Source organism: Fukomys damarensis, unplaced genomic scaffold (assembly GCF_012274545.1).
Source record: "Fukomys damarensis isolate Sample0158 unplaced genomic scaffold, DMR_v1.0_HiC HiC_scaffold_37, whole genome shotgun sequence".
Classification (NCBI taxonomy): Eukaryota; Metazoa; Chordata; class Mammalia; order Rodentia; family Bathyergidae; genus Fukomys; species Fukomys damarensis.
The window spans coordinates 33,132,039-33,145,741 of record NW_022900949.1 but is presented as its reverse complement, the minus strand read 5'-3'; the positions used below and the strand labels follow the sequence as shown (position 1 = coordinate 33,145,741).

The following is a 13,703-nucleotide window of genomic DNA, read 5'->3' as shown; positions in this document are numbered from 1 at the left end:
ATATCTTTCAAAATAAAATTTAAAACCTTCTAGATAAATTTCTGGGACTGTGAAAAGAAGGTAAAACCATGGAAATAGCCTCTTAGCCCAAATGGACACAGGAAAGAGGACAGTAGAGGTGGCTGTTCTGTCCCAGGCAGAGGTAAAGAGGAGGGACATCTAGGACACAGACATGGAGGATTTGGAAACAGAACATAATTTTAAAAATTCTAATGAGTGTCCTCAATGTGACTCAAAGATATCACATCCCTAAAACAAAAGAAGCTACCAAGAAAATCAAGTAATCTTTCTTCTTTGCAGAAGGAAAGGTTAGCCAGGAGCAGGGTGCACAGCTGTAACCCTTGCTACTCCAGAGGCTGAGGCAGGAGGATCACAAGTTCAAGGCCAGCCTGGAGAACCTGGTAAGACACTGTCCTAAAATAATAAAAGAGGCCCTGTGTTCAGTCCCCAGTACTACCACCAAGAAAGAAGTTGGAAGGGAAGAAGTTTTGAGAAACTGAAATTCAATTTCTGAAATTTTAAAATTCAATACATTGAAGACTCAAATGTCCATTGCCTGGAAGAAAAGCTTGAGTTAAACCCTCCAGGGAAAAAAAGCAAAAAGATGAGACAGAAAAGTTAAGAAAGACAACCAATGCAAGGTGCCTAAGAGCTAGTTAAGGTGATTAAAAAAAAAAAGATAAAGCCAGCAAAATGGAGAACAGAGAGAAACAAAGAACAAGAAGTCCTCGGCCTGACACGACACTTCCTACCACACTGGCAAAAGAGTGTCAGATTCACAGCTCACCTCCACAGGACAGTGTACATCCTAATGAGCGAGAGGAGACACGGAAAGGTCCCCAAGAAAGGATGGGCCACTGACAAAGGGACAAGAAAGAGGCCACCAAATTATCACCCAGCTTCTAATTAATAATACTAGGCTGCAGGAAGAAACTGAAAGATACATTTAAAATTCTGAGGAAAGTTTATTTTGAACTTGGAATTTTATACCCAATTAAACTATTACTCAAGTGTGATAGCAAAATAAAAGCATTGTAATAAATGAAAGAATTAAAAGTTTTGATGTCCATGAATCTGAGAGAATTAGTTAAGGATGCTCTCCAAGAAATTTAAAAAAGAAGACATGGAAAATCAAGAAGCCTGGAGAATGCTGTAAAAATGAAACTCAGGACAGAAGTGATACAGCAGGCTTGGAGGCAACTGGTTATGAACAGAACATGGCTCTAAAGAGATCTGGAAATTATTGCAGAAAGAACATTTACTTCCCTAGAGCAAAAAGTGTGATTCAGCAGCTGAACTATCTTAGTGATAACCAAGAGCCCATGGTAATATTTAAATGAGTAATTAGAATATTCTATACATCCTGCTCTTGCTAAGAGTATTTTTTGAAACTTAGTAAATTAAGACCTCCCGTCCCCTGCCACCCCTGTACCTTTTTAGAGGGAAGCTGACCTGATGCCGCAGAGGCTGCCAGGTGTGGCACCAGAGGACAGATGTCTTTTAGTGGCATGGTGACCACACATCTGCCAAGGAAACCTCTGTACCTCTGTAGTGACCAGTTCAATGTCACCTCTGCAGATACAAAAGGCTGTTCAAGATTCACATGACTTTGAGGGTACTTTGTCCAGGCTGGGCTTGAATTTACAATCCTCCTGCCTCAGCCTCCCAGAGTGTTGGGATTACAGGTATGCACCTTAGTGACAGGCTCACACAATGTTTCAGGAAAACCACTCGTGGGCACAAGAAAGCAAAGCAACTGGTTTCTAAGGACAGAGTTAATCTAGTAAACAAAAGTGAATTTAGCCTTCTTACTAATGTCAGATTCAGGAGGAAATTCTACCCACAAAGCAGGCATATAAGGCTGGGCTGAGCCAAATGCTCTACATGTCTGGCATGTGCTAAGATCTGGGTTCGCTCCCCAGAGCAGCAAAACACACAAACAGAAACAAAATTTTTAAAAGTCCATGAAACAGTAAAGATACTTCAATATAAGTAAGAACTTTATAGCCAGACGTACCCAAAATTAAAATTCACTGCTTACAAGCAGGCTTGAAATGAGCAAAAATGCCAGATAGCAGAGTAAGAGCCCGGGTGGGATGCGTAGGAAACAATATAGAATCCCCTCCGGTCATGAGACTTCAGCAATGCACAGGAACTGGATGACGGCAGGGATGAATGAAAATAAAGACAGTGCCCAGGCAGTAGCTGGGGAGACACAGGAAGTTAGTAGCACTAGGAAGAACAAGGAGGTATTCAGGAGAGAACTGGCTAAAGGGAGGAGATGCTGCTGGACGGTGGGAGCAGCCAGCCTTCAACAGCACTGGCCTGGAGGGGTCTGGAGAGAAGGTGCTGGGGAGCTCCAGGAGGCGCGTGGCAGTAAAGCAATGCACAGGAGAGGGCAGCAATGCCGTGGTTGGTGGGGCTCCTGCAGTGGGCCTGTCCCCAAGAGGGTAAGCCGCCAATGAGCATCCCTCTACCAGGCTGGACGCCAACTTTCTGGAAGCCCACTTGCTCCTGCTCCACTCAGGTCCTCCCTCTGGGAAGGCCTGTGACACAGGTCATGCTGCTGGCCACCGGATCTGGGAGTGAAAAGATTCAGCCACTCACTTACTTGGTGAGCAACGCCTCACTTCCCTGGGCCTCCACCCTCTCCGTCAAATAGATGGCTTATTTCTAAGGGTCTGTCTAGCATGGATAGCTTAAGCTTTGCAGATAGTTTTGATAAACATGTCTTCTGTAGCAATGGCACTAAATCCAACAACTCTAACGTCCCAAAGCAAAATAAAATGGGACTGGCTTGCTTTCAAACAGGTAAGGCCAAGCAAGGTGAGCTCCTTCCTCTGCCTTCCCAGTACCTCACACGGCATCCAACACAAAGCACAAAGGGAGCAGCAGCGTCTGTCACACGCTTGCCTCCCACCGCTTCCTCAGAGCCCAGGGCCCCACCGGGACACAGACTTTCCCGTCATCCTCGTCAGCTCCACTCCTGTCCCAGAACTTCCAAAGAGGCAGCCCTTGCCCCATCCTCCCTACCCTTCGCTCCCCGGGAGGTCACCATCCCAAAGACCGCGCCCATGGTCTGCTACAGGCTCAGGTCACACCTCCCACGGAGCTCTGTTCCTCCCCGCCGTCCTCGGGAGCAGCCAGCACTCGCTGGGCAGCACCTGCAGACTCTCCTGACCCCTCCTCTGTCCGCACTGAAGCTCTTTTTCCTTGGCTGTGATTTCAAGTTCGCTGCTCAGCGGCTGGATGGCCATGGTGAGTGACCTGACCCCTACGTGCTGTCCTTCTGTGGCAGGCCATCCCTGTGTGGGCCACAGCGCCAGGGTCGATGAGACACACCCGCCAGTCCACGCTGTGGAGCAGCACCCCCTTAGCAAGGTGCCCCCCACTCCTCCTCCCACTTAGCCCAATCACCCAGGAAGGGTTAAACTGCAAAAGCGCGAGGGAAACAGTGCCGCTCTGGGAGTCTGGTCCAGGATAAGCGATTGAGGGACAAGATGCTCCCAAGAGAAGCTGGGAAACTGAGTCAGGCAGGGGAGGAGGGACCCTCAGGGCAAGTCCCGACTCCACCCAAACAAGCGCAGAGCCTCCTACCCCACAGGCCCGCCTGTGAGTCTGGATCCTGATGTGAACTTGGGAGGAGGGAAGAAAGCTCTGCTGAGAGCCAAATCACAGTCTGAATAACAGTGACACCACTACTGTGCTTGCCTGGGGCCTCCTGGGGTTTCAGCCACTGCCGTGGGGGGGCGTGTCACTGCTTTCCTCCAGAGGCCCTGGGGACCGTGAAGTGAGTCTACCCCTGGTGGCCTTAATGGGAAACTGCAACATCCCTAACGCCTGGAAATAATCCCTTCTCCAGCCACACAGAGGCTGCATTTTATAGTTAGATGGGGCTGCATCATCAAAGCATCCCACCCCTGCCGGTTTCTTTTTATCTAGTGAGGACCTCCTGCTACATTCTCCTTGAGGGGGAAAGATCCTCCCAATTAAGCCTTCTTCCTGAGGCTGCACAACCTGAACGATTCTTTATTCCCAGCCTACCCACTGGCAACTCCTCCTCTCTTGTAAAAACATGGGCTTCACCGTGGAGTTACAGCAATTCCAGAGTCCACAAGGAGTGTTTGTTGAGTGAACCGTCAGCAGCGAGACAAGCTTCCCCAAGGCAGAACCGCAGTGGAGTCTCTGGGGTATAGAGGGACACAGGAGCCACAGGTCGCGATGACAGCCCGCTCCACCAGGCCCTCTTCTTTCTTTCCTCCAATCTCACTGTGGTTCTGGCTTTTGTTCCCTTCATAGAGCAGGTCACGTTTTCTCTCCTATATGTCCCTCTCCCCAAGATACCCAGGGCACACTGGGCTTGATGTCTGTAATCTCTCTTCTATTGCAGAATCAGCTGAAATATTAATGCCCTGACTCCTTGTCCAAGACATGGAATCCGAGCAGGCAGCAGGGACGGGGACCTTGAAAGATCACTGTAAGTATCCCTTTAGGTTAATGTCTAGTCACTGAAAGTTGTCCCCAGAGTGCAACTCTCAAGCCATTTATTCAACTGAGTGCTAAGAAAAAACACTCAAAGTAGCCAGGTGTGGTGGCACACACCTATAATCCTAGCACTCGGGAGGCTGAGGCAGGAGGATCTCCACAAGTTCAAGGCCAGCCTGGGCTACATAGTGAGTTGAGGGCCAGCCTGAACTACAAAGGAAGACCTTGTCTCCAAAAATTTTTTAAAAAATTTAATAGAAAAAACACTCAAAAGTCCAAATAGATTTGTATGGAAAAAGGCACTAGAGAACTCCCAGTATAGGTCAGGGATTTAGCTCAGTGGCACCGTGCCTGCCTCGCAAGTGCAAGGTCCTGAATTTGATCCCCCAGTACCAAAAAACAAAACAAAACAAAACAAAAAAACTCCCAGTGTAATGCCAGCTGCTCTTTGGAGGTCAGCCTCAAGAGTCATCAAAGAAATACAAGCTAAGGGCAGGTACAGGGTGCAAGCCTTGGATTCCATCCCCCTCATCACAAAGAAGACAAAAAGAATTATAAATAAAAATTAACAAAGTACTAAATGTTTGGAAAATCAACTTGGCAAGTATCTGCATATAAGTAAAGACAGGAAGCAGCCAGTATGGGAAAGATGTGGGGACCTGGGCCCAGCCCCCTGCCAGTGGGAATGGCCACAGGAGTGCTGCTGGGGGCGGGGGGAATGAACAGCCTGAAAAGGAACATTCCATACCTAGCATTTCCTTTGTACTCTAAGGAAATTAGTCAGGGGCTCAATACAGCCGAGCTGTCCAAACTCCACACCCCTGGGCCACCAAGCCAGGACAATCATCCTTACCCGGGAGGCTTGTGCGCTCTAATCTGACTCCAGCGGGACAACATGGGTCAGGGAACCAGTGACACCGCTATATGGTGTCAAAGTCGACGTGTGTATTTCTCACCAGGGAAGCAAGTTCACAGAGGGACACCAACAGGTTAACACACACTGACTCTGAGGGACAGGATCACGGGCCATGTTTATTTTCTTCTTTATTTTTATTTTTTATTTTGAGACAGAGTCTCACGAAGTTATTAAGTTACCTAGGATGGGCCTGAATTTGTGATCCTCCTGACTCAGGCTTCCGAGTGCTGTGATTATTGGTATTCACCACTTGTCCAGATTTATTTTCTTTTATTTGCACTCTTTAATTTGTATGTACTCTTATTTACCACTAGCATAAAACCAAACTTACAGGGCTTTTCTCTCTGCTGGTGTGTAAGGGCAGGTGTCCCTTCAGCACTGCTGTGAGCTGGCTCTGTGGGTATCAGCTCCTGGCCAAAGGGCCCACAGGGTCCAATTCCTCCCCAGCGACACAGCCCAACCAGGACTCGCTGCTCAGAAGCCATTTCCAGGACCCGACAGACAGGGCCTTGATGATCTGGTTTATCTAAACTTCATTATAGGCACCAATAATTAAAGTGGCCTAATAAGAGATTCGGTGCCACTTTCAAAAGTCTCTAAGCCAGTTTCCTTAGCTATAAAGTGGGATGCTAATCGTGGGCTTTTACGGAGTTTATCTCAATACTTTTGCCATCAAAATCCACGTCAAAATGGTGTGCCAAGAATTAAAAACATTTTGGGGTTTTTTTTGGAAACACAGTCTCATGATGGAGCCCAGGCTGGCCTTGAACTTGTGGTGATCCTCCTGCCTCAGACTTTCCAGTACTGGGAGTACAGATGTGCATCACCACACCCAGCTAGAATTGTACACTTGAACTTTATATGTTGTAAAAAGCATACTGGAAATATCTCTATACACTTGCCAAGCAGGAAGACCAAACTTTTGGGCACAGTGTCGTTTAGTTTATATTTCTTTCTTCCTTCCTTCTTTTTTAAAATTTATACCTTGCACATCAATGATTTGCAACGCATTGGTGCCACTCACTATGTCATCCCTCTTCCTGCTGGTGGCACCTCAAGTCTCCTCTGAAGGACAGGAAGCAAGGGCCCTAACCACAGGTCTCCATCGCCGAGGCCTCAGGGCTGGTACAGAGTTGAGCTCAGATCTACACTGCCTGTAACCTGAGTCTCCTCCCAGGTCTGGGAGTTGCTTTTCCTGCTGCTGGGTGAGAGGCTGAGGGACATGAATGCCACCACCCACAACTGCCTGCCCCAGGTGAAGCCAGCAGAAGAGCCCAGGGTGAGGGGGAGAAGGCAGGTCCTGTAGCCTTGGGGCCAAGTGTTGGAGCTAGAAATCAGTCCCTGGACCCCAGCTCCTGAGCTGACCCCTTACCCACAGCCCATGGGCCTCTCTGAATCAGACCTCCTGGGCATGTCTGCCCAGAGCTGTCTGACTCATCTCTTGCAGAACACAGGGCTTCTCCACTGGCCACACTGAAACTTCCGGCAGAGACCATTTCTTAAGGAGCCTGGAAAATAAGACGGGCGGAGGGTTACAGTGGCAACAGCCTGGGGATGTGCTGTGGTGTTGGGAGTTAAACTCATGCTGGGATTTAATTGTCATTATCTGGGCACCGTGGTGTGTCCCAGCTACTCAGGAGGCTGAGGCAGGAGGACTGCTTGAGCCCAGGAATTTGAGGCCAGCTTGGGCAAGAGTGAGACCCTGCCTCAAAAACAAACACGAAAATGAAAGAAAGGAAAGGAAAGGAAAGAAATGCAATTGCCATTGTAATAGCATGGAGAGGTGGAGCCTTTAAAAGGTGATTGGGTCCCCCTAGGACCACGTGTCCTGAAGGCCCTCGCCAGATATGGCCACTCTATCCTAGACTTGCCAGGCTCTAGAACTGGGGGCCGACTACACTTCTGTGCATCACGAATGACGCTCCCTGCCTGTGGTCTTCTGTTACAAACACGGAAAACAGACTAGGATGGGTCAGAGAGGCAATGTCAGACACTACTCTTTACTCATTCACCATCCTGCAGGGTGACTGGCCGGCACAAACCCGCCTCATCTGTCTGGTGAAGCGGTGGCCCCTTCACATTCCACGTGTGTCCCCACTCTGGTGTGGCAGCTCCCTGGGGAGATTCCCACAGATCACACCCACTGACAGGTGAGGAGCTGGAAGCCAGGACCACAGGGCCACCTGCTTGGTGCCAGCCAGACAGAAACTGCACCGCTGGTCCCCAGGAGACTATTGTAGGACCAGATGTAGCACAAGGCCCTGGTGACAAATAGACCAGTTTCTCTCAGGCACAAGCCATCTGCATGCTCACTTGGCAAGAGCCAGGCCTTGACACCTCTGTCTGGAGACCCTGACCTGGGTTGCCACCTAAGCGCCATAACCTGGGGTAGAGTCTAGACTCTGTGGCACCTGTCACCTCTGTCGGGCAGAGAACAACCATGGCTTCGCTGGCCTCCGGGAGGGCTCATGAGGTTCTCGAGAAGTGAGCTGACAGAAATTCCATGAGGACGTGGTGATGAGCACTATGTTAAATATAAGTCTAAGCACCGGTCTCTGGTGACACCAGGGACCAGGCAAGTGACAAGAATAGAGGCTATGGAGTCTCACACCCTGGTCCCATATTTTGCAGCTGGGCTGCCACGCAACTCTCTAAGCCTCAGGTGTCCCCTGGTCAAACAGGAAAGACAACAGGAACTCACATCTTGCTGTTTTTAGGTGCTGACCATCCACCCAAGGTTGTCTGTTAAAAGGCTTGGTGCCACTGCTCCTGGGAGCTGGGGAGCCTTTGGGAGGTCCTGGGGTCAATGGGACATGGCCTCAGAGGAGGTGGAGCCCTGGGAGATCACCCTCTGCAGAGACCGTTAGGTCACTGGAAGACTCAAGGGAGATTCTGAGGACCACAGCTTCTTCCTCTGCATCCTGGCTCCTGATGCTTCTCCACTCACCTCCACCTTAAGTGCTGCCCTCGCCAGAGGCCCACAGCAAAGCAGCTGCCAGCCCTGGGACGGGAGGCTCCAGGACTGAGCTACACACCTTTCTTCTCCATGAGTCCCAGCTCAGGCACTGCATGGCAATGTTTGGAAGCCGGCAGGTGTGCGAGTTTGCAGTGAAGACAGACTGAGATGAGCGCCCACGACTGTCAACGCTGCACCTGGACACGAGCAGCCGGAGGGTGGCCTGTCTGCGGTGCGGCTATCAGCTGTCACTGCCCCATGGACTCTGCAGGACTCCTCACCCATGGAAGGCTCCCCATCAGTCCCCTCTGACTCAGGGGCAAACCCAAGAGCTGACTAACTTCTTCCCTCCACGGAAGCCTCTGACTCCTGGGGAGCGGAAGAGAAGTTCAGTCTTCACTCCGTGGGGCTGGGCTCGGCAGGTGTCTGTGTGTCTGTCCTTTCTCCTTTCCTTTTTTTTTTTTTTTTTTTTTCCTGTACTGGGGATTGAACTCAGGCCCTTGTGCTTGCAAGGCAGGTGGCAGAACCACTGGGCAAAATCCCCGGCCCTTGGCAGGTGTGTTTTTAAGAGGAGGGGAGCCATGGGGGTGGATGGGGAAGATGGGCTGGGAAGGAGAGGCCCAGTCTGAAGAGGCTGCTGGGGGAAGTGACCCAAGCAGCCCTCCGGCCTCCGCCCCACTCCCTCACGGCCCCTCAGGTGTGCACGGCAGAGATGAGGAGACACGCTGTGTGCAGCCACGGAGAGTCAAGAGGTCACAGCTTGGGTCTGATACAGTGAAAGATGAGGATTCTTATTATCAGAGACCCAGAGAGGTCAAGAGGAGGGGGGATGTGGATTCGAGCTCAGCAGGGCTTGTGGCCCAGGAGGAAGGTCCTAGCATCACCGGGGCTCTCTGGGCCACACAGTCCTAGACTGTGCTCTTGGTAGCACAAGTGTCTGATCCAAAGGAAGACAGAATGAGCTCAGAGAGGACCTGAGAGCCTGGGACTGTGCACAGCCAGGCAGAAGGGCCGTTCCTTCCCAGGGATGAGGGGACAGGCACGTCTGTGCTCTGGCAGGAGGTCATCTGTACGGAAAATAAAATAAGAACCCCACCTCACTCCACACACCAAAACAAAGTATGGCTAGATTAGAATTACCTGCAAACTACTAAACCGAGAAAGAAATGGAAAGAAGCCAGGTTGGGCGGTGCATGCCTATAATTCCAACACTCGGCAAGGCTGAGGCAGGAGGATTAGAAACTCAAATCTAGCCTGGACAAGTTAGCAATTTAGGGAGACCTTGTCTCAAATTATAATTAATTAATTAAAAGGCCCAGAGATGTAGCTCAGTATGAAGGTCCTAAATTCAACCCTCAGTACCGCACGCCTGCACACTCACACACACGCACACACACACAGAATAAAAGGAATAAAACAGCATATATTTCAGGAAAGGCTTCTCTAAATATAAAGGAAAGCAACACACACATACAACCCATTTCTAAAGAATGACAGTGTTAAGCATAAACATATCTAACTTCTAGATATTAAGAATTACCATAATGATAATAACAAACTGGAAAAACGTTTTCTGTGCATGTCAGAGTACAGTAGGTACCCTTTTCATATGAAGATTGGTGCAAACGCACCATGCGTGCCTCTCACTGCCCAGGGCTCAAGGCCTCCACCCCATTTCTTCAGCGCCCGACACAGAAAGCCACTGCAGGGGACTTTGACGGTCACCCCTGGGTCCCCAGAAGCTTCAAGGACAAAGTGCTCAGCTTCCCTACGACCACACACAGGGAACATGAAGAGGACGGCAGGGGCAGATCCTCCTGTTACCCCTGTCCTGAAGGAGAAACTGAGGCTGAGAAGCAGTCACCTGCACAAGCCATCCTGCTCATCAGAAGGCAGACCTGGAACTCGTGCTCTGTGTACCCATCACACCTCTCCGCCTGCTGCTGACCCCACAGGTGCTACCACAGGACCCCTCTCGGGGGGTGGGGGCAATGAGGAACCTGCGGAGGGGAGCCCTGGAGGACATGAGGCGGTCTCCTTCTAGGCCTCCTCCCTGTCCCTTTGTTAGGGGCTTCACTTTCCAGTGGTGGGGTTTGGCCTGCATCCTGCCCCACCTCTGGGAATTGCTGCTTACAGGAAACACTCAAGTGTGACTTCACTGGTGCTTTCTGTGTTCTTTTGGGTGGAGCTGACAGCTTTTGACCTCCCAATTGCATTCTGGAAACACATTCTGTGGAAACAGCCAGCAAAGTGTAAAAAGGCACAAGAGTATTTATAGCAGTATTAAGCCCAGAACTGCCCTCAGCATTAAACAGCAGGGAAAGGGTGCAAAATATCTAAAGGCCCACTTGAGCAAATGAGGCGTAGCTATAGCCAGGTGATAAAAGGACACCTAATGGTGTGGAAATACATTTTGAGTGAAAAAATCCTGTACAATTCCAGCTTTGCATGTAATAGTGACCAGAAGTACTGACCCTAAACTATAAGTAGGAATTATCTTTCAGTTGTTAGATTATGGGCGGTTTTTATTTTCTTCTTTGTATTGTTCAGATTTTCTACGATGTTCATGTGTTCTTTTTGTAATTAGAAGAAATAAATCCAGTACTACGTATTTTTAAAAAGAAAATAGGTGGTGCATGCCTGTAATCCCAGCACTCGGGAGGCTGAGGCAGGAGGATCACTGTGAGTTCAAGACCAGCCTGGGCTACATAGTGAGTTCCAGGTCAGTCTCAACTACATAGTGAGATCTTGTCTCAAAAAAACCAAAATAGAGCTGGGGATTTAGCTCAGTGGTTCCACTGACTGCCTTGCAAGCACAGGGTCCCAAGTTTGATTCCTGGTACCAAAAAAACAAAAAACAAAGCAAACAAATAAGTAAATAACCACAGCTTACTCTGCATAGGTAGTGGACCCCAGCCCTAAGAAACAGCCCTACTGGCCAAGGAGCTGTACAGCTGTGGTGGCCAGACCTTCCCCATGCTCTGCACATCTGTCACCAGCCCCTGGACAATGTGTGGCCAATGCAATGCTCTAAGTTCTAGGCTTGCTTTTGGGACCCAAATGTATACTAGCTCTGGTGCATGATCAAGGGCAGTCAGCTTGCCTAGACCAGGGGCAGACAGAACCAGGGGACATGGATCAGCCAAGCCCGCGAGAACCCAGTAGGACGTGACAGAGCAGCAGGGAAATCCTAACCCAAATCTGGGCCTTGGAGACACCCAAATCTGATCATACGTGGACAGCGGAGTGGCTGTGTGATGTCAGGCCAGTTTTTAAACTCTCTGGGCCTCAGTTTTTTCATCTCTAAAATGAAGGAGGGATTACTTATCTCTCAGATCATAAACATTCTAATAAATTAAATGAGCATAAACTGGGCATGGTGGTACACAAGTATAATCCCAGTGCTCAGGAGGCTGAGACAGGAGGATTACCTTGAGTTTGAAGCCAGCCTGGACTGCATCATGAGTTTGAGTCCAGCATGAGTTATACATCAAGACTTTGTTTCAAAAAATAAAACAAAACAAAAAGAGCACAGAATAGAGCTCACTAAACAACAGTTAATGTCAAAGAGCCCCTGGTAGTCCCAGAAAGTTGGCTGTGCCATACAGGAAGGCAGCCCTGTGGAAGAAATGGGAGAGGAGGATTCCAATGGACATGGCCTGGTGCCCTCGCTCACTCGCCTGCCCCTCTCTCTGCTGGTCATTGGCACTGCCCTGGGGGAGCAGAGCTACCTGCGGTGGGTCCCAGGTCCAAGCTGGACTCGTTCAGCTCCTCCTCCTCCTCCCAGAAGTACTGTGGCGGCTGCAGGATGCGGGATTCCTCGCTCTCCTCACTGGGGAAGCCTGAGCCGGGGGCACCCAGGCCAGCCCCCAGACCCATGGCCTCACTCGGCTCCTCTGCATCCAGCGGCTCCAGGCCAGTGGGCAGCAGGAGGTCTAGCAGGGAGGTGGAGGTGAGGCCCTCGGGGCCCGGCTCATCTGTCCCCGCTGAACATGCACCCAGTGACAGTCCTGTGAAGACAGAAAAGCCACTGTTAGAGAGGCAGGGAGGGTCACGGGTGGCCCTGGGTAGGGCGCAGCACTTGCCACTGAAAGCCACTACAGGGAACTTTGACGGTTGTCACCCCTGGGTCCCCAGAAGCTTCAAGGACAAAGTGCTCAGCTTCCCTACGGTCATACACAGGGAGGATGAAGAGGATGGCAGGGGCAGTGAGGACCCAAGGACCTGGTTCTCAGCCTGGAAGCAGCTCTGAATGCCCAGCCTTCGCTGGCAGCTGTGCCCAGCAGGGGCGGAAACACAAGCCATGCCAGGATTCCAGGTCCCCAGGCGTGCATGCTGGACAGAGACGTTCCCAAAGCTGCCTGGACAATATGCTTTGTGTGCCGGCCATGCAGCACACATCCAGAACACACTTAAAACATCGCCTGAGATCCTGGGTCCAACCTCTCCCGTGTTGGTAAGCTGACACACGTGTTCAGAATCTTGGATCCTCCCTCCTGCTTTATCCAAGACATTTGAACAAAACAAGTTTCTCATTCAGTACGAATAGGAAACGTCACTTGACCAACTCCAGGATGTAACTGACTATTCTAGGTCTCCAGAATGTGGCTCATGACCCCAGCCTCAGTCCCTTCCTGGGAAAATGGGGACGCAGGAGAAAAGGACCTACAGGCCCTTCCCAAGACTGGCACCCTCGGTGAGTGGGAAAGAGGCCTAGGAGTCCCCCTCCCTGATGGATGAACAGTGTGACCTGGCTCGACCCGAACATGTGGAGAGTTCTGGCGATGTTCACAATGAGAGTGAGCCGGATTTGTTCCCAATGCCATGCTGAGTGCTTCGCCGGAGCTTTCTGAACGCTCACCTACACCACCAGCTGTGCCCAGACAGCAGGATGTGAGGGGATACACACTCCTGCCAGACACAGGCGCCAAGCCCAGGATTGATGAGGGGCCCCGGGGCGGCACGGATGGGGAGAAAGCAGCATCCGCAGGAGGATCCTCAGGAGCAGAGGACTTGGTGCCAGGAGCGCATGGTTTACACTCGGACTTCTGCAGCTGAGCACTGTGCCAGGGACTTCACACCCCAGCCTTAGCATCCTCATCTGGTGAACAGGGACAGTAAGTAGTTCCTACAGCCTCCACCCCACCCCAGGCAATGTGTGTCAGCTGCTCTACGAAGAGCTCCATAAACCAGAGTATTCTGCAAACACAAGAGTTATTACCCTATTTAAAGAACTAGGAGTGGTGGTTCTATTCTTTTTTTTTGTACTGGGGATCAAACTTGGGACGACCTTGTGCTTGCGAGGCAGGTGACAGCACCACTGAGCTAAATCTGGGAGTGGTGGTG

General features: G+C 50.5%; 1 protein-coding gene across 1 annotated transcript in view; it reads right to left on the bottom strand.

Moving 5' to 3' along the window:
- Positions 1-12,386, bottom strand: part of Podxl2 (podocalyxin like 2) — a 31,257-nt gene extending 18,871 nt beyond the window's left edge. Inside the window, exon 1 of the mRNA XM_010617221.2 lies at positions 12,089-12,386. Coding sequence (XP_010615523.1) covers positions 12,089-12,236 — 148 coding nt within the window. The 5' untranslated portion in view covers positions 12,237-12,386. The remainder of the gene's footprint in view (positions 1-12,088) is intronic.
- Positions 12,387-13,703: the final 1,317 nt, after the last annotated feature.